Genomic DNA, 25,594 nt, shown 5'->3' with positions numbered 1-25,594 from the left:
CAAATACTCTTGCTCATCTTCATCATATACTCCTCCATCACCTGTTGGTCCTGGGTCCAGAAAATACTTGCTACACCCCTGATATTGCCAGTCTGAAAGGCAGGGGGATTAAGAGTGCCAAAATTATAGTAAATCCAAAATCTTTGTAAGATAAAAGAAAAAGAGATTTCATTCACTGGATTCTTAGTCACAAATTTGGTAAAGTGCATTCAAGGATAAAATATATTCCTTTTACTAATAATGTTCCTGATGATGGTTTTTGATTGCTCATCCTGTTCTTTTTTTAACCTTGTCCCTTATTTGCTTTGTATCTGTTTAGTCGTGGACAAGGCAGGCCCCTAAATCTCCAACAGACTGTTTGATCCTGTCCACAGTTGTTTACTGATCGCCTTTCACTGCAATGTCAAGTATAGGAATGGGCACCTTGCCTTGTGTTATTTATTCCAGCTGCAGAACTCCAATCTCTTAAGTGCTTTATTGAGCCTGCCTGAATAACAAACCATTAAACGATGCAAATGATAATAGCTTGTCCTGGAAGACACCAACAGAATCCAGCCATAATGAAGTAACAAAGTCTAAACTACATTCCTTAAACAAAAAAAGTGGAAAAAGTCACTCTAAAAACTATTACAGGAGACTCCCTATCCTCAAATTGTGTCTTAAAGTCAAACTTAAATCTGCTCTATTTTTAACAATTTTTGGTGGGCAATGAGTAGCCATATAAGGGAGGCACCTACATTTGGTAAGAGCTCCCAAGGCCTCAGGCCCCAGACCTACCATTGACCAGCTGTGTGATCTCTAGCTAGTCACCCTTTGAGTCAAAATCTGAAATCAAGAGGTCAGACCAAATGATCTCACAGGTAGCTTCCCACTCTAAAATTCCATGACTTCTAATCTGGTATCTATCACATTCAGTCATTTATCTACATTGGATCTTTTCAAAATGTGTTCTTGGTGACAGATGCCTTCTGTTTGATGCTTGTAGTTCTAAGAGGCTCCCTATTTAATTTAATCTTTAAAAATTATTGTATAGTCACAGTAAGCAAGGAACTAAATAAGAACCTGGAATGAGGAGAAGGCATGGATATAAACATGAATTAGACTTTATTAGAGATACAGTGGAGTATAGAGGAGAAAGTGAAATTGAATTAGGCCTTAGAGAAGGGGCTTCAAAAAGGATTCATTCTGGAAAGAATAGAGCAACATAAGAGAGAGAAGCTGCCTGTGGGTAGGGAATGTGTAGATGTGGCAGTGAAGTGAGAAGAGACATGAGTAGAAACCTAGGCCAGCAATGTCAATGGCCACATCAAGAACTACTACATTACTATTTGCAATTACAGAATCTTTGAAGGAATCCTTAAGAAGGAGGTTCAAAGACCATCCAATCTAAACTTCCACCCTTTTAAGGGGAATTCCCCGGTGGTCCAGTGGTTAGGACTCCAAGCTTCCACTGCAGGGGACACAGGTTCGATCCCTGGTCAGGGAACTAAGATCCCACATGTCACGCGTGGCGATCAATCAATCAATCAGTAAATAACTTCCACCCTTTCAGATTAACCAGGCCAGAGATTTACTCAAGGAGAGAATCCGCTTGAAGAATTCCAATGACAGGCACTCTCTACTGCTGGAAGCACCTCTAGTTGTTAGATGTGCTTTTTATAATAGGGCTTGCTAGGACCATAAGTACATAACTTTTGACAACCAAATGCTTAGGTTTTTCTAAGAGGCTAAGACGAAAGAAATTGTTTGAGATTAGTTTAAGGCATGACCTTTAGTCACAATAACCCAGCTGTAAGTGTTTTGTTTAGCTGTGTTTAGACCTTGTACCAATTCAAAACTTCTAATTGTCATTAGTCAGAGATCAAAGTTTCTGCAAATTGTAATCAAGTAATTAAACTGTGTGTGAGATTATGAGGGTAGATGTGACTAGAAAAATGCCATTTTCTTTACACTTACACTCATTATTCATTGTTAAAAGTACACTTAATACTATTTTGTGATGAACTGCATCTTCTAGGTAACTCCTGGTTTTAATTTTTATGAAATTCTGGGTTTTTCATGTGCCTCCTATGATGTCTGTCTTAACAAATATTTCCTATCTTGGCTTTTTAACCCATGCCAGTCAAAACCCAAGATATTTGCTGAGGACAATGCTTAGCACAATATTAAAAGGCATTCTGGTAATAATAGAATTTGATGCACATTCACATTGGAAAAATACTGTTTTCATTAATCCTTCTCTTTGAAATAAATCTCACTTCAATTTTTCCATGTTCCTAAAATTTGGAGATAAGACCATCTCTGTTTTATATAAAAAAGTGATGTATCAGGAATTCCTTGGTGGTCCAGTGGTTAAGACTCCGTGCTTACACTGCTGAGGGTGCAGGTTCAATCTCTCCCTGGTCGGGGAACTAAGATCCCACAAGTCGTGCTGTGCGGCCAAAAAAAAAAAGTGATGCATCAAAAGTCTTAAATTCAGTAAACTGCGAGGTCTAAACCTGGTATTGGAATCTATCTTACTTTCATCTCCATTTATAACACATTCTGTTGTTAGCAATGGGGAGTCAGTGTTATGATACATCACACAGTTCGCTAACATTAAGACAACTCTTTTCATTTTTTTTTTGGCTGCATGACATGGCTTGTGGGATCTCGGTTCCCCAACCAGGGATGGAACCAGGCTACAGCAGTGAAAGCCCATAATCCTAATCACTAGGCCACCAGGAAACTCCTTAACATTAAGACAACTTAAACAATCTTCCTCAACTCCACCAGGTTGAAAAGTACTGCTATGTAGGAACATTTTTCTTTCAATCCAGTGAGAATAAACCTAGAAAAGGAATAGAGATATAAGTTTTACTTTTGTCTACCATCTCTACCCAAAATGCCTAATAGGTTCCTTCTAATTGTTCCTTTGTCTTGAATATCCACTTTACTTGCAAACCTCCAACTTTTCTGTAGCACAATGGTATATCCACTTTATATGCCATGTTTAAGCAACACATAACACAGAACTCTTGCCAACATCACAGCATCCATTGCCAACTAAATATTTATGTTTATTTTGGTAGCAACTGTTCTATTCTGCTATAGCATTAGCAGTTTGGGAACTGATTAACTTGTACACGTTTTCAGTAATTCCAGGAAGCCTTACTCATTAGCACATATGCTCCACTGGAAAACAGATAGCATCCACCTGTGTTTAGGTTTTCTTCAAGTGAACAGGTTCTTAATAAAATTAGGTGAGCACATATGAGTTCAGATTCTTCTCTTAAAGCTATAAAACCCAAACTGGTAAGAGGACTCCTTCTCACCTGGACACTGGTTAGAGTTGTGTACTGGTATGCTCTGACAATCAGGTAATTAGCTTCTACATCTGCTAGTCCAAGCAGGATGTACTTCCACCATTTCTTTTTCAAGATGTATAAAAGGTTATCACTACCTGGTTGAAAGAAATCTAGATTAGTACATGTACTTGAAATGATTCCATGCATGTTAATTTAGAGATAAAGAGTCAAAGCAAGGGTTTACTATGTATTCTGAACGTGGACCCTCCTAATTTCCAATACTCATAACCCAAACTCCTGCAACAGCTCAGCAGTCAGATTTTTTTCTAGTATGAGGCCCAAGCTAAGGTGTCATCACAGGCCAAGTGTTCAATGAAAACACCAAAGAGAAAGGAAGTAAGAGAAAAGTGGTTAAGTTCCCTTTCCTACTGCAACAGAAATATAACATCCAGATCCCTAGGAAATGAAATGTTTTCTTATGAACTCATTGGTTATTTAACCTCTATTCATGAGCTTCTTCAAAGAAAACTCTGCATGTGGTCATTCTTTTGGAAAAGATGTGCTTTCAAGAGAAAATTAAGCCAGTGGTAAGTACGGAAAAAAGATTTAGTGGCACCATTGAAGAAACACCTTTTATCCCCTAAATTCTATTTATTCAAGTTAACTGTGATTCATTTCTTTGGAGAATCTAGCATCACAAGGATATATAGAGTTGGCACATATACAAGAAAGCTTTATGGGTAAGATAACCTGCAAGGAAATAAAGGTAGTGAGAATTGCAGCCAAATAATTATCATGAAATCCCAATCAGCAGGAACATCCTGAAAACACAGTTTGTCTTCCTCAAAATGAGATGGCATGGAAGGCATCTAATAACCATCCCTTAGGAGACTTCACTGATATACTTATGAATCACACTGACTTCCTAAAGGCCAATGCTTACATAGAGGGGAAAAGTCTGGGGCTATTAACCACGTACCAGTTCTATTTCCAACTCCTAAAGTTCTTGCCAAATTTGGAGTTTTCCCCTTAAGATATCTCTTTACACCTTCCCACAACTGGTTTCCATTTTCTTTCAAAATAAGTTATTTATCCTGACACATAGAAATACCATTGGTGTATTAAGATTCATATTAAAAGACGATTAGCAAATACCACACTGGTGATTTTATTATATGCCTTAAATGTGATGAAAATGGGAGTATTGCACCCTACCAATCAGTCTGGGTTACCCATTGTCTTTACACTCTTGAATTCAATCTTATTTAATTTATTTTATAATACCATGCTCTTCTTTTGTGGGAAGGATGGCTCTTATCATGACAAGAAGCCCCTAATACAGCATGGTGGTGAGTGCATGGGCTCTGGGGCAGGCTGCCTAGGTTGAAATCTGGCTCCACCTGCATGACTTATAGCAAGTTATCTAAGTACTACATGCCTCAGATTACTCATCTATAAAGTGGAGATAATAATAATACTCACTTGATTTGTTAGGAGGCTTCAATGAGTTAAGCAATTAAAATGATACCTGGCACAATACTGTTAGCTTAGTTTTTCCCATTTATAAATAGTTAGCTAGAAATGATAATTCTACAATGGTTCTAAAACAGCTTAACCAGCCAGTGATAAGATGCTAATTCCTTGCCAATTCCTTGTTTTGTTTCTCTCACAACATAGACTTGATCTATCAATACATGCAATTGGTGGTCCATTTAGCATTCTCCACTTAGCTGGAAATACATATTTTGGACAGTGAGGTTCTTGACTTTTTAAGTGTTTCTAATACTGTCTTTTAAATTTATCAACCATGGGGGGAAAAAAAAGAAGATCTAACTTGTAATGGCATCTACACTTTTTTTTTTTTAGACAACTCCTACGTTACAGTTTGGTGCTACTTATTTTAATCAACAATTTCAGAGAGTTATACACAAATCTCTAGTCACAAATTTCATAGAATTCAAAGGTGTCATACTTTTCTAATAACTTTTATAAAAACAGCAGTAGTTTCCTGTTCTTGGTTTTGCCCCATATTTTATTTTTTGAACATCTAGAGCCAAAGATTTTTATGAAGATAATTTGTTGAAAAGGTAATTCCAACATTTGACATACCTGATTGAAATGCCAGCATCACTGTATAAATTAGAAACAGCAAGCAATAGTTGATAAAGCTCTGAAGCATGGGGGTATTCACTTTGTATCTTTCTGCCAAATACTGGCTGGTGATGGCTGTCCCACATATACACAAGGACAACATCTGACCCAGGGCAATTGTTTTCAAAATATTCCTAGAAAATAAAGGAGGAAATCAGAGGAACTGGCAAGTAAGTTATATCTTTCACACACACACACACACACTTTAGGGCTAAACCAAAAGGGAAATGCTAATAATTCCAGGTGGTTCTTTATTTCATTTTACCACTTACTTCATATGCACAAAAATTAAAGTGTTGGATTTTGAGAGACTACAGTTTTATTCTCTTTTACATTTCTAATTTTCCCCTCATTACCACAAAAATACATATTCCCTCAGTTCACTGATGATCTATTTAGAGATCATTTTGATTACTTAGCTATGTCATATTTTATTTGAATTATGTGTGTGTGATTTTTTAAAACTCAACTTTAACTCTAGTTTTAAAGTCTTCCTATTCATTAAATGTTTAACATTTTCTCATCCTTTCATTCTCCCAGAGACTTGGTTCCTTCAACTAGAAGCAGAGGCTTTCAATGTTACCTACATGTTAGAATCATGGAGCTTTTAAAAATGTTAATAGCCCGGGCTGCACCTGAGACCAATTATATCATCACCTCTGGGGGTGGGTCCAGGCCTCGGCGGAATTCAAAGGTCCCCAAGTAATTCCAAATGCAGCCAAGATTGTGAATTATTGTTCCAGAGGCTGGCACTTTGGATCCAGAGAAGAATAAGATCTAGACCCTACCCTTTGGCATTTTAAAAGAGAAGTACCTTAACAACCAACTACGAAGCTGCAGAAAGCAAACTACACAACAACAGTCTTGTAACAGTGGTGTGATTAAAGGGCTGAGAGAGCACACAGGTACTACTGGTTAATTCTGAGTGAGGGAGTTAGCAGGCAGGGAGAAAACTGAGAAAAGTTTTACAGAAGAGGTGATTTTTCAGTTAGGTTTGGAAGTATATATATAAGAGATTTCTAGAGGAAGAAGTAGGGAGAAGGGAATCCAGGAAGAAGTAACTGTAGGGCCAAATGTAGAGGCACAAACATGCAATGGTGGGTTCAGGAAACATCGAGTGGCCTATGCCTAGGGCATAAGGTCAACAGCAAAGAGTGGAGGGCAAGAAGCCTGGGAAAGTAAGTAGAGGCCAGACTGTAAAAAGGTAACTCTGGTTACTATGAGAAGGACTGAAGGTTAGAAGGTTAACATAATGATCCATGGCTGAACTAAAGCCACATCAATGTGAATGTTAAATAGAGAATGATGTGAAAGACTTACAGAGCCTAGTGATCCATTAAATCTCAGGAGGAGGTATTGAAAATGATCTCTGGGTTTCTGGACTAGATGACTGGATAGATATAAGGCTGCTGACCAAGACACAGAATACAGGATGAGAAGCAGGTTTCGGCAAGGGGAGAGCACTGAGCTCAATCTGAGAGCACTAGAAATTGAGGTGTCTGGAAGGTCTAAGAGAAAAACATTAAGAGGTTTGTGACAGGTGGACTCTAAGACGGCCACCAGTGAATCTCTGTTTCTGGGTAGTTTTGCTCTGTGTAATCTCTTCCACTTGAACATGGGTTGGATCTTTGACTTGATTCTAACCATTAGAATACAAGAAAATTAATGGGATACCATACTGTACAACACAGGGAATATAGTCAATATTTTATAATAACTATAAATAGAGTATAACCTTTAAAAATTGTGCATCACTATATTGTACACCTGTAACTTATATAATATTGTACATCAACTATACTTCAATTTAAAAAAAAAACTAAAAAAAAACCAAAACAAAACCAGGATACCACTTCCATGGATACATTACCTGAGGTTATAACTTCCATGTTGCTACCCAACTCTATTGATTCTCTTTCTTGCTGGCTCTGATCAAACAAGCTGCTATATATAGAGAGGCCCACATGGAAAGGAACTAAGGGTGGCCTCTGGTCAACAACCAGCAAGGAACTGAGACCCTGAGTCCAACAGTCTCCAAGGAAATAAATCTTGCCAAAATCAACATGAGCTTGGAAGCAGATTCCCTCCCCAGTCATGACTTCAGATGAGACTCTAGCCCTGGCCGACACCATGACTGCAGCCTTATGAGAGACCCTGAAGCAGAGGGCAGAGTTAAGCCATGCCCAGATGCCTAATTCATAAAAACTATGAGATAACAGATGTGTATTGTTTTAAGCCACTAAATTTGAGGTAATTTGTTACACAGTAGCAACAGATAACAAATACAAGGTTGAAACTCTGGACTTCAGAAAGACCATATCTGTTTTACTCTCTACTACATATCCAGTGCTGGCACTTTGTTGTCACTCAATAAATATTTGTCAAGTGAATGTAAACGGATAAAGAAATTACCAGATATGCCCAAATATATGGTTACCTCAAATATAAGACACTTCCCCACTTACCCAATGAAGTGCAATAGTCAGAGAAAGACAAGAAATTATGACTGCCATAATACAGAAACTAAGAGTAGAAAAACATTTCAAGAAGGGTGAGATCATCAATACTACAGTGGTCAAAAACTGCAGAGAGAAAAGGTGTCATCGTGGCTAAAGAGACACAGTTGGACTGGCAAGCTGGAAGCTGCTAGATGGCTTGGAAGGAAAGCATTTTGTTAGTGGTAATGACTAAAGTCAGATTCCAGTGGGCTGAGTGAGTAGAATATGAGCAAATTAATGCACCAAACATAAATATCTCTTTTTTTCTTTTTAATGATGAAAAGGAGAATAGCGATGGGGAAAGAGTTTGAAGAATAAGCAGCAGTGTTGAGGACAAGTTTTTTGCTTGTTTGTTTGTTTAATTATTATCTTGTTAAAGGAGCAGGGAAACTTAAGTTTGGGAGATGAGCAGAAGGCAATATGGGTGAAAACTTGAAAGAAACTTAAAAGAAATTAAAAGAGATGATGAAGACATATAGTTCCTGGAAGTTTCAGGGACCAGGATTGAGAATACTGCAACTTTTATTTAAATGTTCTCTACATAAATACTTCCTTCCAGAGTTGCTCTAAGCAAAATAGAAAATACCCAAACTGCAGAAGACAGAGAATATCTGTTCTAAGAGTTTACAATGTATTTTTTCTTTGGAATATTTGCTTCAGTAATTTGCAACTAATCTCAAACAATCCTAACACAGGCAAAAAGAAAAAGGGGAAATTTGCTGGGTAAGTCAACCCTAAATATATACTTATAGAGCATCTACCATGTGCCAGGCCATGAAGATGCAAAACTGGATAGGCACTCTCTGTGCCTCAGAGGCTCAGAGATCACTGGGGATAAGTAGGCATATAAACTAGTAATTAGGGCACAGACAGACAAGTACAAAAATGGGCTAGTTACAAGAACCTCATGAGTTCACTAGACAGGCACAGTAAGGAAAGGTATATCAAGCAGAAGGAATAGCAGGTACCAAGGCACAGAGTTCTAAAACAATGTGGCACATTCAGGGATTTCAAGTGGGTTGGTGTAGCTATAACCCAGAGTATAAGAGAAAAACAAAAGCAGCAAATGATGGAAAAGTCAATAGAATCGAGATCAAGAAGAGATCTAAAATAGGTTCTAAAGTTGGTATCTTATTTTGCTGGTGGTAAGCTCATTGAAATCTTCTGAATAGGAGAGAGTAAAGAGATTAGCAAGGCAGGAATTGAGCATTCCTGGGTCCCTAAATATGTCATAGCACATTATGTCATAACACAGAACACCAAAACCTAACCCTTAATTCCTGCCATGGAAGCCAATTAAAGAGGAAAATTGACAGAGACAGATCTATCTAATATAATACCCAGTTTTCTGGATCAGACACCTGTGTAGATAACAATGTAATTAATCAAGATCCCAAAGACAAAAGGAAAAGGCACATTTGGAAAAGAGATTAACTCCATTTTGGACGTGCTGGATTTTGTTTAATTATGAGACAGTCAAGAAGAAATGTCCAGTAGACAGTTTGGAGCTGGGAAAAAGGATTGGATTGGAGAAATAAATTTGGGAATCATGATCATAAAAGTGGTAATCTAAGTTGGGATATAAATGAGGTCACTAAAATATATACCTAAAAATTGAAAAGAAAAGAGGGTAAAAAAGAAACTTTCTGGGGGACTTCCCTGGTGGCTCAGTGGTTAAGAATCCACCTGCCAAGGCAGGGGACACGGGTTCAAGTCCTGGTCCGGGAAGATCCCACATGCTGCGGAGCAACTACTGAGCCCGTGTGCCACAACTACTGAAGCCCATGTGCCTAGAGCCCATGCTCCGCAACAAGAGAAGCCACTGCAATGAGAAGCCCCACTGCAATGATGAGTAGCCCCCGCTCACCACAACTAGAGAAAGCCCGTGTGCAGCAACGAAGACCCAATGCAGCCAATAAATTTAAAAATAAATAAATAAATTTATTTTAAAAAAAACACTCTGGGAAACAACAACATTTAAGGGGCAGAGGAGGAAGAGGAATTAGAGATGGGGATGAAAGGGCATGGTCAGAGAGACGCAGGGAGAAAACAAGGAAAAACACTCTGGAAGCAAGAGTAAGTGGCATTTCAAGGAGGAAGCGCTCTACAGTTTGAACTGCAGCAAATTTCTCCTAACTGCTCTTCCTGCTCTACTCTCTCTCTTAACAAATATTGGCAAAATCAACATATCCCCCTTGTGTTCTCCCCAATCTCTTAGCCCTCCTGAGATAAGTACTTTCTAGAACTTGGTATTTAACATTCAATGCATTTCCATATATTTTCATATTTACAGAAGTATCCTTATGCAATGTATACAATTGTTTTGTCTGTTTTAAATTTTTATATAAACAGCATCATACTAAATGTATACTTTTGCAACTTGCTTTTTCGATCAACATTGTTCAACAGAGTCCTCTATATTGATACGTTAGTTCTAGTTCATTCCTTTCCACTACTGTATAGTACTTCACTATGTGATTATATCACACTTTATTTATCCATTCCCTTATTGATTATTAGGTTGTATTCCAATTTATTTTTGCACTTATAAACAATGCCTCTACAAACATTCATATGTATGTCCCCTGACATACATATCTAAGAGTTTTTCTGGGTTTTAGCAAACTAGTGCAAATGGGTTACTTATGTGCTAACATATAATATCCTCCGCACTCAGGATGGCCTGATGGGTACCATCTAGACATCTGCTGGAAGCAGTGAACTCAGAGTACTCTACAAATATAATGAGTTTCTGTTTGTGTCATGAAGTTTAAAGGAATCATTTGCTCTGGAGATATATTTAAGAGTAGAATCATTGGTTTTAGGGCATGTCTTCAACTTTACTTGTTTTGCTAAAATGCTCTTTAAAGGGTTCTATCACTCCATGTAGTTTACTCTGTTACTTTCAAAAGGAAGGAAATGAAGCAACTTCACCCTTCAACAGGCAGAAATTATATCAGGAAATGGCCAGACCCAAAGACATTTTATTAGGCTAATGAAGGAAATTTTCACCCAGGTGAGCAAGAGGTTAAGGACTTGCTCCCACAGAGTAGTATTCTTTTTTTTAAATTTATTTATATATTTATTTATTTTTGGCTGCGTTGGGTCTTCGTTGCGGTGCGTGAGCTTCTCATCGCAGTGGCTTCTCTTGTTGTGGAGCATGGACTCTAGGCGTGCAGGCTTCAGTAGTTGTGGCTTGCAGGCTCTAGAGCACAGGCTCAGTAGTTGTGGCGCACGGGCTTAGTTGCCCCGCGGCATGTGGGATCTTCCCAGACCAGGGCTCCAGCCCGTGTCCCCTGCATTGGCAGGCGGATTCTTAACCACTGCGCCACCAGAGAAGCCCCAGAGCAGTGTTCTTTCTAGGGATGTTCTACCTGTCACAGGCTGATGAGGCAAACCGGATCTGCGGGTTGCTACCTCTTTCTCTTATGCTCATTTCTTCCTGAAGGAAGCATAGTTTGCATCGATTCTGGATGTTATGCTGCCCTATCCTAGGCATAAGAAATTCACCACTGGGTCCTGTATAGTGTACTGGGAACCTACAGAAGTATAGGCCAAAGCCAAAGAGTGAAAAAGTGCATTCATTTTGTGTCATTGTCCCCAGCCACATACTTCCCTCTGGAATCATGTGGGGAAGGGTACATGGCCAAGCAAATGGTTCCAAGTTTCTGGTATTTCATTGTTTAATTACCTCCTTTCTTTAAACTTCTCCTCCTCTCTTCCATGGAACAAAGTCTCAGAATTGCTAGATTTTGTTGCTAATGCCCACTTTTTTAAGTTGAGGAGACTGTGGCCCAGAAGAGGGGTGTGTCTTCCCTAAGATCATCTCAGGAGCAGTCTGTGCGCAAATTGTCTGACCACTGAGTATCTGCTGTGCCCGCTATAGAACATGGTCTTAGGATAGTAAGTGAGGTCATCTCTCACAGCTGATATCTTCTTACCTCCTGTGCCTCTTTGTCCTCACTCACCTTTCCCCACATTCCTCTCTTTACCCTCCTTCACTTTTCCACGATTTTATAACAGAGCTTATATTAGAAAACACCTTCTTCAAAGGATCCCTGCACCTCACCTTGCAGTCAGGAAACAAAGGGTCTAGCCTAATTTCCCTGCTACCAGTACTAACACTGTTTCTCCGTATGTCAGGAGGGAATTGGATGTCCAAAGTACAGGGCACTAAAAAGCTAATCAAGGGGCTGATAACTTTATCAAATTCAGAACATTCTTTGCACACCATAATGGGCTCGAAAGCAATAATAAATGTGAAATATGTGAGAATAAGAAATGTGGAAGCACTAAGCCCTGTTCACAAATTGACAAAATTCCTCTAATAAGCTCACATTTACATTAAAAAATAGCACAATTAAGCAAGCTGTCCTCCAACTATAAAGTATAACCACCTTCTAAAAAAAAAAGTCATAAATTGAGTATGGAGATTTAAAGTTACAGGAATGCACTTCTCTTGGCTCCAAATCATAATGACCTCATCTATAATGGAAGAGGAAGAGAGCAAGAATGAGAGCAAGTGAGAAAGAGAGAGAGAAAGAAAGAGAAACTGAAGGGGGTGGAGGCGAACAAGGGCGAAAGAAGAGAAAACCACTCAGACTCGTAGAGATACCATAGGCCTCAAAACAATTTTTGTTACTTATGGCTTCCTATTTAAGCATTTGGATTTCACAAGGTCCTAGTGCATATGAATTCTGAATTAAACAAAGGGACTCTCTCTACACCATAATAAAACCTGTTACTCTCTAAGGGAAGCTGCCAGAAGCAACATGCATCTAACCATGGGACATATCCTGCCACTGTTTTTCAAACGGAACCTCCACTGAAGTGAACTTCAATGGCAGGATATGATCCAACTCGAAGACATACTTCCCAAGGCAGCTTCATGCTGTGGGAGCCGGGCCACCAGAAAGCAGGGCAAACAAGTCATGGATCATCAGGGGTAGGGGTGGGAAAACACGTAGAAAATAAACTAAATAGCATCACTTCTGACCACATTACTATTTGGATATATTGTATGAATTTAAGGAATAAAAGAAGAAAAGACTTTAAGGAATTTTATTTCCCCCCTTCTTTCTTCCAGAAAAGCTAAAGTACGTATTTTAACATCCCTTCCATTTCAAAACACATACTCATGCACATGCTTTCCAATGAAACTATAACTTCTTTTATTCATTTATTCAGTCAGTAAACTCTTCAGTCATGTACTTACTAAAGTTTCTTGGGTGCCTAATATGTGCTAAGCACAGGGCATTTAGAAGGCCCATGTATTTCATGGTCCCAGGCCCACTTCTCTCCAGAACAGGTCAGCAGGCTCTTGCTGTGTGCCCTGAAAAAATACCATATCCCTCTATCCTAGCACCTACCATGCTGCTTGTGGTTCTTCTTCCTCCAGGACTCTAAGCTCCAGGAGGACAGGCACATTATATTCTCCATGAGTAACACAGTGCCTGGCACAGAATAAGTGCTTCAAGGATATTTGCCATTGTTGCGTGGCCAGGGTAAGGAAGAGTCAAGACTGCCTGGAAAACGTTCACAAAGAATGAGACACTTGATCACAGACCAGAAAAGTGAACAATTTCCAGGAAGATTCAGGAATGAAGGAAAGGCTATAATATGGATTTTTGCCTAATTCAAACACTAGCTTTACATAAAATATACACAAGACACAATGACAGGACTGATTCATTTATTTAGCTCTTCTTCATTTGGAACGTCAGGTTAGATTGATAGTCCTCTACCTGGGGGTACATTTAAAAATCATTGGGAGCTTTAAAAAAACACCAAAACTAAGACATCAGCCCAAATGAGTTGAATCACATTCTTAGGAGGTGGCATCCAAATATCAGTCTACTTTAAAAGTCCCCTAGATGCGTCTAATACACAATGAAGATGACAAACCACTGAATTATTTGAAGAAAAAAAAAGTGTCAAATGACTGATACAATGCATTGTTTGAATGCAAATCACACATTTTTGTTCACTTTATGTCTCAAATCCGTGCTGCTAGGTTGCACATTATCATCTAAAGGCAAGATTTAGTATCAAAGCTAAAAGACTTCTATGGCGCTGTCTTCTTGGGGAGATTTTTAAATCTATCATACCGCCATCTGTAAATACCCGGGATAGAATAATAACTTGAGCACTTCTATAAAAATCTTATTACAAATCTGAAAAGAATAAATCCTCACATTTAGCACATAGATTATCCAGTGTCTATTAGTAGAGTATTTTAAATTAGACTGGAAGGAAGCTAAAAAATGATAGTTTTTCTTTATATAGTGTGTAGCAGCCTAGATGACCTGTTATATTCTTTCCTTATCTACAGTTCTATGATTCAAAAATTTAGCCATTAGTGTATCATCTAATGCTAATAAGCATAAGTAGCTAGCAGTTTTGAAGAACCCACATTCTGATGTAATAAAGGCATATTCAAAACTCAAAGTGGCCAAGCAAGCCAAATTTCAAAGAATAGAAAGGGCAATAGTATATATTATTACCTCAAAAGGAAGGCAGGTAAGGAAAGGTAATTTTCTTTTTCCCCCGTTGGATTATGTCTTACTCATTGTAGATGCTCAGTAAATATATACAGACTATTCACTGCAGCACTATTTATAATAGTAAAAGTCTAAAGAAAAAAACCTATATGTCTAAAAATATTGTTGCAGGAAAGAAAGTGGGCACAAGAGGATGGTCACGTCCCTGGTCTCAGGTGAGTCCCTGGGACGGCTGCCAAGTGTGGGTTCTTAGCTTCACACAGGAAAGAATTCAAGAGTGAGCCATAGTAAAGTGACAGAAGGTTTATTCAGGGAGATACACCCACCATAGACAGAGTGTGGGCCACCTCACAAGATGACAGGCACTAGGGTATGCAGTTGTCATTTTTTATAAGGGTGGATAATTTCATAGGCTAATGAGTGGGAGGATTATTCCAACTATTTTGGGGAAGAGGTGGGGATTTCCATGAGTTGGGCCACTGCCCACTTTTTTGCCTTTTATGGTCGGCCTCGGAACTGTCATGGCGCCTGTGGGTGTGTCATTTAGCTTGTTGATGTATTGCAATGAACATATACTGAGGTTCAAGGTCTAGTGGAAGTCAATCACCCACCATCTTGGACCCAGTTCGTTCTAAACGGTTTATGTCGTGTCCTCAATGGCTGTCATTCTTTTAAAGGTTGTGCCCTGCCGCCTTCCTGTCTCAGGGGACTAGCTTAATAAACACAAAGGAATACCGTGCGGCTATAAAAAGCAAAGCAAATATCTCTATACACTCTATAAAATGACGGCCAGGATATACTAAAAAAAAGAACAAAATGAGGAGGAAAATGGGTATGGAATGCAAACATTTACCTATATTTGTTAGCATTTTTAAATGAAAACAGGTAACCGTTTTTAAAGTTACCTATAGGTCAGGAGAGAGAGAAAGTAAGAGGTACATTATGTCTGAATATGCCTTGTTTTATTATTTGTCTTAGGAGCCATGTAAGTATTTTACATAATTATAAAACAAAAATTAAATTTTTTAAAAAGCTACATATAAAATTAAAAACAAAATTTTAAATGAACTTAAGGATGTCTTAAGTTGGTGGCAAAACCAAATAGAAAGGAATTATTTCAAGCAACTTTAAAACACACTAATTTGACAGTACATGCCTAATAGAATATACCATAGAAACAATAAGAACTGTAAAATATCTTAAACTGTTTAGAGGTAGTGTTGATATTATTTTGAGACTGTGCATACTGTGGAATAAAGCAAACAAGAAATGATATTAATGTATTGATTTTTGGTACAGGAAAAAGGAGATGAAGATGTAAGATTGAAGAGGTTATATTAAAAACCCTATGGTTCTGAACTTTATTAAAAGTTAGAATTAACTCAAAGGGCAATCTGCCCTTCCTATATAAATTATACCTCAGGGTAATGAGTTGATGACAGGGAGTTTGTAGAAATACTTATATAATAAATAAAAATGGAATGACAGAAACAGAATATCATTTTACAACCCCTAATAAAATAATAATCTAGGCAATAAAACTTGATAGCTTCTAATATAACAACAACAACAAAGACAAGCAAACGTTATGCATCTCCTGAAGATAATACACAATATCTATGAAATAGTCTTGCCAAAAATGTAGGACCACAGGGTTTTTAACAGGGGTCCACTGATCAGGTCCATGAAAATATTCTGGGAAATGTATGAACTTGGATGGGAAAAAAATACATCACAATACGTTCCCTTCGATTGTGAACGTGGGAAACAAACTGTAGAAGTATTAGCAGTACCTATGACTTTGCTGCCAAAGAATTCACAGATATTTTCATATCATATGACAACTGTTGCTGAAATTTCAAAATATCATCACTACTCCAAAATCATGGTAAAGACCCATTGTGAGATCTTGTTATTTAATGTGGTTTTTTTTTAAAGAAAAGAAGCACATATATTAACATCATAATGTGTTTTTAATAGTTTAATACCTAAACAGATGTAATTTGTTTCCACTATAATCCTATGTATTTTATTTTCTGCATTTAAAAACAGTATTCTGAGAAGGAAATACTGTACACCCACCAGAAAGATACAATCAGCAAAACTGAGAGTGTGGAAAACTCTCCATGACAAATGAACTGTTTCTCCAAAAATAAACTGCAAGAAAAAAAAAAGCCAAGAAAAGAAAAAGACAACAACAACAAAAAAGAGCCAAGAAGAAGAGGAAATGTATAGAAGAAAGAGATGTAGATATAACAACCTGTTGAAATGCGTGGGCCTTATGTGCATCTTGATTTAAAAAGACTATTTTTAAAGTTAAGTTATAATTGGGGAAATCTGAACATGGACAAGATATATGACAGTAAGGAACTATTGTTAATTTTTAGGAGGAATAATGGTACTATGACTATGTTTCTTAAGCCCTTATCTTGCAGAGATTAATACTGAAATATTTATGCATGATATTATATGATGCTTGAGATCTACTTTAGGATAATCCAGAAGGGGTGAAGTGGAGAAGTGCAAATGAAATGAGTTGATAATTATTGGGTGATGAGTACATCACAGCAGGTAATAGTCTCTATTTTTATTTAAATGTTTCCATAATATTTTTTAAGCCTAACAGAACCCCCACATTTACCCATGATAAACCCAAACATCACATTTACTTACATTCAGTTATAAACCCCACATTTACCCATGATAATCCCAAACATCACATTTACTTACTTTCAGTTACCAACTAAGCATGGTAACACTCATTTTCTCTTGCTTATCAGAAGTTTTAGTGTCTGATTAGTTAAAAGAGAGAGAAGGAAAAATAAATTCATTATTACTTAACAAATGCAATTTAGAGGAGTTTCAAAATACATTAATTCCTGACAGAGAAGTAATGAAAAGGGATTTATAATGGAGGAAAACCCTAAAGATTGCTGATCTAATAAAACGTCTCACATTATACTCTACTTAGTATGTGTTTGGCTCCCCAGGTAGGTTGTAGGCTACTAAAAGGCAGAAACAATGTCTTATTCATCTTTGTTTATCCGGTATGTGAATCAATATGGGCAGGCTGAATTGCTGCAAAGGTAAAAAATGCCACCAGAGAAAGAGGCCTTTTGAAGCCTCCATTAGCCTATCTTCAGCAGAGGGAACTATTTATGGGCTACAAAAAGAAATTATTCTACAGTGTAACTTGGAAATGTGTCAACACTAATGCCACCAGAAAGCATTCAACTTCAGAATATTACTACAGCTAATCAATGAATTTGGTAAAGTAGCAGGATACAAAATTAATGCAAAGAAATCTCTTGCATACCTATACACTAACAATGAAAAATCAGAAAGAGAAATTAAGGAAACACTCCCATTTACCACTGCAACAAAAATAATAAAATACCTAAGAATAAACCTACCTAAGGAGGCAAAAGACCTGTATGCAGAAAACTATAAGACACTGATGAAAGATATCAAAGACGATATAAACAGATAGAGAGATATACCATGTTCTTGGATTGGAAGAATCAACATTGTGAAAATGACTATACTACCCAAAGCAATCTACAGATTCAATGCAATCCCTATCAAACTACCAATGGCATTTTTCACAGAACTAGAACAAGAATTTTTACAATTTGTATGGAAACACAAAAGACCCTGAATAGCCAAAGCAATCTTGAGAAAGAAAAACAGAGCTGGAGGAATCAGCTTCCCTGACCTTGGATTACAAAGTTACAGTAATCAAGACAGTATGGTACTGGCACAAAAACAGAAGTATAGACCAATGGAAAAGGATAGAAAGCCCAGAGATAAACCCACGCACAGATGGTCACCTTATCTTTGACAAAGGAGGCAAGAATATACAATGGAGAAAAGACAGTCTCTTCAATAAGTGGTGCTGGAAAAACTGGACAGGTACATGTAAAAGAATGAAATTAGAACACTTCCTAACACCATACACAAAAATAAACTCAAAATGGATTAAAGACCTAAATGTAAGGCCAGACACTATAAAACTCTTAGAGGAAAACATAGGAAGAACGCACTTTGACATAAATCGCAGCAAGATCTTTTTTGACCCACCTCCTAGAGTAATGGAAATAAAAACAAAAATAAACAAATGGGACCTAATGAAACTTAAAAGCTTTTGCACAGCAAAGGAAACCATAAACAAGATGAAAAGACAACTCTCAGAATGGGAGAAAATATTTGCAAACGAATCAACTGACAAAGGATTAATCTCCAAAATATACAAGCAGCTCATGCAGCTCAATATCAAAACAACAAACAACCCAATCCAAAAATGGGCAGAAGACCTAAATAGACATTTCTCCAAAGAAGATATACAGATTGCTAACAAACACATGAAAGGATACTCAACATCACTAATCATTAGAGAAATGCAAATCAAACCACAATGAGGTATCACTTCACACTGGTCAGAATGGCCATCATCAGAAAATCTAGAAACAATAAATGCTGGAGAAGGTGTGGAGAGAAGGGAACCCTCCTGCACTGTTAGTGGGAGTGTAAATTGATACAGCCACTATGGAGAACAGTACGGAGGTTTCTTAAAAAACTAAAAATAGAACTACCATATGACCCAGCAATACCACTACTGGGTATATACCCTTAGAAAACCATAATTCAAAAAGACACATGTGCCACAATGTTCATTGCAGCACAATTTACAATAGCCAGGACATGGAAGCAAACTAAGTATCCATCGACAGATGAATGGATAAAGAAGATGTGGCACATATATACAATGGAGTATTACTCAGCCATAAAAAGGAACGAAATTGAGTTATTTGTAGTGAGGTGGATGGACCTAGAGTCTGTCATACAGAGTGAAGTAAGTCAGAAAGAGGAAAACAAATACCGCATGCTAACGCATATATATGTAATCTAAAAAAAACAGTACTGATGAACCTAGTGGCAGGGCAGGAATAAAGACGCAGACGTAAAGAACGGACTTGAGGACACGGGGGTGGGGGAAGGGGAAGCTGGGACGAAGTGAGAGAGTAGCACTGACATATACACTCTACCAAATGTCAAATGGATGGCTAGTGGGAAGCTGCTGCATAGCACAGGGAGATCAGCTCGGTGCTTTGTGACGACCTAGAGGGGTGGGATAGGGAGGATGGGAGGGAGGCTCAAGAGGGAGGGGATATGGGAATATATGTATGCGTGTGATTCACTTTGTTGTACAGCAGAAACTAACACAACAGTGTAAAGCAATTATACTCCAATAAAGAAGTGGAAAAAAAAAAGCAAGCATTCAACTTCAAAATGAAAATGTAATATAAGTTGCAGTGCATATTGAAATGGGACAAAGTGACTGTTGTCTGACCTGCTGGGCAATATAAATCCTAGAAAAAGGAAACTTGCCCAATTATTACAATTTCTCTAGTTCTATACAGGAACAAGAATCCATTAAAAAGTCAATCTTAACTGCTTGGAAGTCAGATACCAAGAGTGGAAGAAAGGACGTCATGAAGTAAGGGGAGACATGTACTTTCTTTTGTCCTTGTTCTAGATTTACCAAACAACATCAGATCTTGTAATCCCTGCGTAGATTTTTCAGTGGGGATGATTTCACTATAACCAGCTGTCAAATTTAACAGTAACAATTCTCATTATAAATTAATACATTTATTTTCAAATATAAATGTAAGTTTGAACAGCAAGAGCAACTTTTTCTAGAGCACAATCACCCCCAAATGAACTGACCATGATATACAGAAGTGGAAAATTCCACCAGGGAACAGGAATCCAGAGTTTCAGATATCAGCTTTCTTATCTACAATGCTAGAAGCATGTTCATAAAATTTTGCCAAAACCACAGTCTATTATTTAATGAAGTAATGAAGCAAGCTTGTCCAAAAATTGTCCCATAAATTATAACACCCATTATATTTTCTTGTATTTATGATTATTATACAGAATAATGCAATAGGACACTTTGAAATTAGCAAAACATTTTTCTCTACTTAACTTCACCGTATGTCATATGAACTTCTTACACTAGAAGGGGAGGGGAGAAGCTAACCAATTTTGCGGTACTTTATGACAATACAACATAGTTTAGAGAAGAGCAAGCTTAGTGTGGGTCTAGATCCAGCAAGTAACCCACTGGATTACATCCAGTCACTTTAGTTGTAACTCAGGATGTTTTCAAACAAAATGAACTTCAACCTCTGGGCCTTAACAACTCTTATAGTTTCTGGAACTCTCATTCTATTCTCACTCTGCAGAAACAAGAGAGGGCCTAGAGCCAAAGGATACTAGTGAAAGAGGTAAGAAATCAATGACTAGATTGGTCGATGAATCAAACTGCCTGATTGAACCTTAAAATTAATGGAGAATTTGGGTGTGATTATAGGACTTTTGTTGTTTTCTTTATCCAGTTTGTACATAGCAAGTTTTCTAACAATGAGAAATCTATTTTTAAAAATCTATTTTCTTTCTATAAAAACCTGTAAAGTGAAGGGACCAGAAGAGAACATAACATTAGAAGACTTCTTTGACTCCTCATTTTGAATCCTTGTGCTAATGTGGATTCACAGCTCACCTTTGTTTCTCCCCCAACCTCCTGATTACCTGCGATTCTCAGCTGACAATTCAAGGTTTCCAAACTGCTGACTTAAAGCTCCCTGGACTCGCCAATGGGGCATCCGTCATCATCAAATATTATTTATTTATTACATTCACACTAATGGACCCCATCAGAATACCTAACTTTATGTTTGTTATAGTGCCTCACAATTTACAAAAACTTCTCTCTACCCTCTTTGATTTTTGATCCATTTGACAGTGCTGTGGAGTTACAGACGAAGAAACCAAGACTGAGAGAGGTGAAATGGGTCACCTAACCGATGTTGTTCAAAAGCGGCAGAATTAGGTACAAAACACAAACCCCCAACACTAAGTAGAGTGCTTCTGCTAGCCCACCATGTTCCCTCCTACATGATTCTGTTAAAATAACTTCAAAGTAGAGGATTCATCTTTCTTTTTTTTCTATAACCAAATGTTTGATGACAATGGATGAGGCTGCAAAAATACAGGTTGGTGCCATCTCTCTCTATAAATGCTTGACTTCTTATGTGATCATTGAATATGACTTCAATATTATATTTTCCAATATATTTTATAATAGATAAAATATTCCATAATAACTGCAGACTCGGTTTGCATAGAATTAAATCAGTTATCATAGAATTATGATTATTTTACGTTTTACTTGGAATTTTGTATATAAATATATCCTAGCACACGCCAAGCAATTTAATAAATACTATGCACACTACTGAAGTATATAACCTTCTGCAATACCTGGCAATTTTAATCATCACAGTATCATCCCACAACCAATAAAAGAGAAGGCTACCAATATCAAGCCCTCTAGAAAATCAGAGTTAAGCAGAAACACACACACACACACACATCCTCACACAAATAGAGAAGTGTGGAGAGAGAAAAGCATTTGAGGTATTTGAAGGTAACTGCACCTGTGGAGTAGAAAGCTGCAGCTTGTTCAAGGGAGCTGATCTAGCTCAGGGATGATCAAATCAAGTTAATAACTGTGTCTTTTTTCAGAAGAGGGGTAGCCTTTGCAGTCGTACACCACTCCTACCTAGAAACTGCTTAGTGGAAATAGCCCACCAGGCAGGCAATTGCAATAACCCATGGTGACCTTTATTACCATCTTCTTAATGGTATCCTTTTCAATTCAGCAAATATTTTTTTAGTTCCTGACAGTAATGTCAGGCTCTGGGAATATAGAAAAATAATAGATAGAGAGCCTGCCTTCATGAAATTCACAACACAGCAGTGAAGAAAAACAGTAAAGAAACAATTGGGATGGGACCTAACCTAATTTGAGATTTCATGCAAGGCTTTCCTCATGAAGTGATATTTCATCTGACACAAAGAATGAAGTCAAGTTGCTCAGGTTAACAGAAAGGGAATAGGAACTGCTGTTCTGTTACCCGAAAACTGGGTTCGCTTCTTAGTGGGTGTTGAGCTAAAAGACACAGCCAAGCCAAAGAGTGGGAGAAGGAAGGATTTATTACTTGCAGCAAGTAAGAACAACAGGTATCTTTCCCAAAGCAGTGTCTCCCCAACAGCAAAACTGGGGAAGTCTGAAGCTGAGGGTATATGCATATTCATGAAGGGGCTTGAGCAGAGAAGAATTCAGCATAGAATTGGGACAAAGGTTGACAGAGTCCAAGCTTTAGTTGACCGAAATCTCATGGTCAGAAAAGCTCAACATCATCATTCCTTAGGTTCCAGCTGCACTGAGCAGGGGGTGGGGTTGGGGGGCTCAATTCTGTAAAACAGCCCAAGAATGTGCTTCAGGCTATCTTTACCATTGAAACAGAACTGAGAGCCTTTATAACTAATTTATTCTTTGCTACTGTTACTTTTCTTGCCTAAGAACACATTTGTTCTTTTGTTCCCTTAAGATCACTAATTACTGAGACCTGTTCAAGGGCATTGTGTCCAGGCTTAGATCACAAAATGGCTTAGGTCTTTCTCTAATGTCAAGAAAGCCATGCCTGGTTCTCTTTCTCCAGGGACCCCCTACCCTATCTGCTTATAGGGTCCCAGCAGAGAGAATGGTATTGTGAGTTCTCCAGCGTGCCTGGAGCCTAGAGATGCAGCTCATCCAAAGAAATTAGCAGCTACCAAATCTCTTTCAAACCTGTGGTACAAACTGAAAAGAGTACCAATTCTTGGTTGATTATTTCAAACACTGACCATGTGCAGAAGGTGTGGGTTAGATGAGCTGAGAAAAGGTTTAAAAAAGGTTTCCTTGACATTTTATGAATTATTGCTTACATTTTTACCAGCATCCAGGTGGTCTTTGTGCTCTAAAGTTGTTTTTTTTTTTTTTATTGGAACCAATTTTAGACTCTATCACCAAATGTAGTAGGCAGAATGATGTCTCCCCAAAACTGTCCATGTCCTAGTACCCTGGAACCTGTGAATAGTTCACCTTACATAGTGTGATATTATGATATAAGAAATACATATTTTAGTCTTGGTTTCTGGCCAGATCCTAAAACACTTGTAATTTTCTAAATGATAAGCGTGAAAGGAGCACCTTTTTTTTTTTTTTTTTTTTTAAGCACTGGCTTTTTTTTTTTTTTTTTAAACAGTTAACATTTTTTATTTATTTATTTATTTATTTATTTATGGCTGTGTTGGGTCTTCGTTTCTGTGCTAGGGCTTTCTCTAGTTGCGGCAAGCCGGGGCACTCTTCATCGCGGTGCGCGGGCCTCTCACTATCGCGGCCTCTCTTGTTGCGGAGCACAGGCTCCAGACGCGCAGGCTCGGTAATTGTGGCTCACGGGCCCAGCTGCTCCGCGGCACGTGGGATCTTCCCAGACCAGGGCTCCAACCCGTGTTCCCTGCATTGGCAGGCAGATTCTCAACCACTGCGCCACCAGGGAAGCCCCAGGAGCACCTTTTTTTGTTTGTTTGTTCGTCCCCAGTTCCTGAAATAGCTGCAGAGTGATAAAGGTGAAAGAATCATCTTTTGTTATTCATAACAGGCCCTCTTCAACCACATCAGAGTTTATGTTAATAATATGACTTTAAGAAAGCCCCTAAGGATGGGGGACTGGCTGCCAAGGAAACCAGCAAGTGATTAGAGGGCTGGAACTTTCAGCTCCACCCCCAGGGAGGGGAGAGGGGCTGGAGGCTGAGTTACTCACTAATGACCAATGAGTTAATCACTCGTGCCTACATAACGAAGCATTCATAAAAACCCTAACCAAGGTATTCAGAGATCTTCCAGGTTGGTGAACACACTGAGGTGCTGGGAGGGTGATGTACCTGGAGAGGGCATGGAAGCTCCATGGCCCCTCCTCCATAGCTTGCCCTACACATTTCTTCTATCTTACTGTTCCTGAGTTGTATCTTTTTATAATAAACTGGTAATCTAACAAGTAAACTTTTCTTGAGTTCTGTGAACCACTCTAGAAAATTATCAGACCCGAGGAGGAGGTTATGGGAACCCCTGATTTATAGCTGGTTGATCAGAAGTACAAGGTGACAACCTGGGGCGCGTGAGTGGTCTCTGAAATGGGAGGTTGCGGGATGGGAGCAATCTTTTGGGACTGAGTCCTTAACCTGCGTCATCTGCACTAGCTCCAAATAGTGTCATAACTAAATTGTAGGACACCCAATTTGTGTCTGGAGAGTTGAAGAATCGGTTGATGTGAGAAAACCACGCACCCCCACCCTGACATTTGTTGTCAGAAGTATTGAGTTTAGGAAAATACAGTTTTTTCCTTTTACATGGCAAAAGGGACTTTGCAGATGTGATTATGGTTAAGTACATTGAGATGAGTCCTTAAAAGGAAGAATCTTTCCCATCTGTGGCTGAGGAAGGTATGACTACAGAAGAAGAGTCAGAGAGATGCAAAGTTGCTGGCTTTGAAGATGGGGGAAGGGGCCAAAGGCCAAGGAATGCAGGTATCCTCTAGAAACTGAAAAAGGAAAGGAAATCCACTCTCCCTAGAGCCTCCAGAAAAGAACAAAACCCTGCTGATACCTTGCTTTTAGCCCAGTGAGACCTGTGTCAGATTTCTGCCCTAAGGAACTGTAAGATAATAAATCTGTGTTGTTTTCAGTTACTAAATTTGTGGTAATTTTTTATGACAGCAATCGAAAACTAATACACCAAGTTAACTTAGTTGCATATGACACTTAAAATAATACTTGAATCATAATATTATTTAACTATTTACATTCATCTCAATGAATGGCCTTAGTAACAAAATAATCACATCAAGTAAAAAGCCTATTAAGTAACTTCAGACAAAGTTGATCAGGAGCCATCCTGGATTAAAATACTTTCATCATTTGCTGGGAAAAAAATGAAACCATGCCATCAAGACAAAAACTACTGAACTAGTTTTATTCAAACCAACAAAAGAAAAATTGGAAATCCAGTGATTTCCTTACATATTATGTCCTGCATGATTCCTAGGTAGTCAAGAATACAAGGGAAACATATTAATACTCACCGTCTATACAATAAAAGGGAGACAAGTGCCAGTCACTGTATTGAGCTTTTACATATATTATCTTACTGGATTTTCATACAAACCTAAAATGTAGGTAACATTTTGCAAAAGTTCAAAGTTTT

The 25,594-nt window shown here is 38.1% G+C and overlaps 1 protein-coding gene across 7 annotated transcripts in view; it reads right to left on the bottom strand.

The window, feature by feature from the left end:
• Positions 1 to 25,594, bottom strand: part of LOC133100093 (solute carrier family 35 member F2) — a 115,332-nt gene that overhangs the window by 77,401 nt on the left and 12,337 nt on the right. For 6 of the 7 annotated variants that reach the window (XM_061204002.1, XM_061204003.1, XM_061204008.1 and 3 more), the window contains exons 2-3: positions 5,397 to 5,572; positions 3,315 to 3,442 (exon numbers count right to left, since the gene is read on the bottom strand). In XM_061204002.1, the coding sequence (XP_061059985.1) occupies positions 3,315 to 3,442; positions 5,397 to 5,572 (304 nt within the window). Of the gene's footprint in view, positions 1 to 2,208; positions 2,831 to 3,314; positions 3,443 to 5,396; positions 5,573 to 25,594 lie in introns of those variants that run through there. The other variant, XM_061204007.1, reaches the window with a different exon arrangement.

This window comes from Eubalaena glacialis, chromosome 10 (assembly GCF_028564815.1).
Source record: "Eubalaena glacialis isolate mEubGla1 chromosome 10, mEubGla1.1.hap2.+ XY, whole genome shotgun sequence".
Classification (NCBI taxonomy): domain Eukaryota; kingdom Metazoa; phylum Chordata; class Mammalia; order Artiodactyla; family Balaenidae; genus Eubalaena; species Eubalaena glacialis.
Note: the sequence above shows the minus strand (reverse complement) of the source record. Positions and strands in the feature narration are given on the sequence as shown.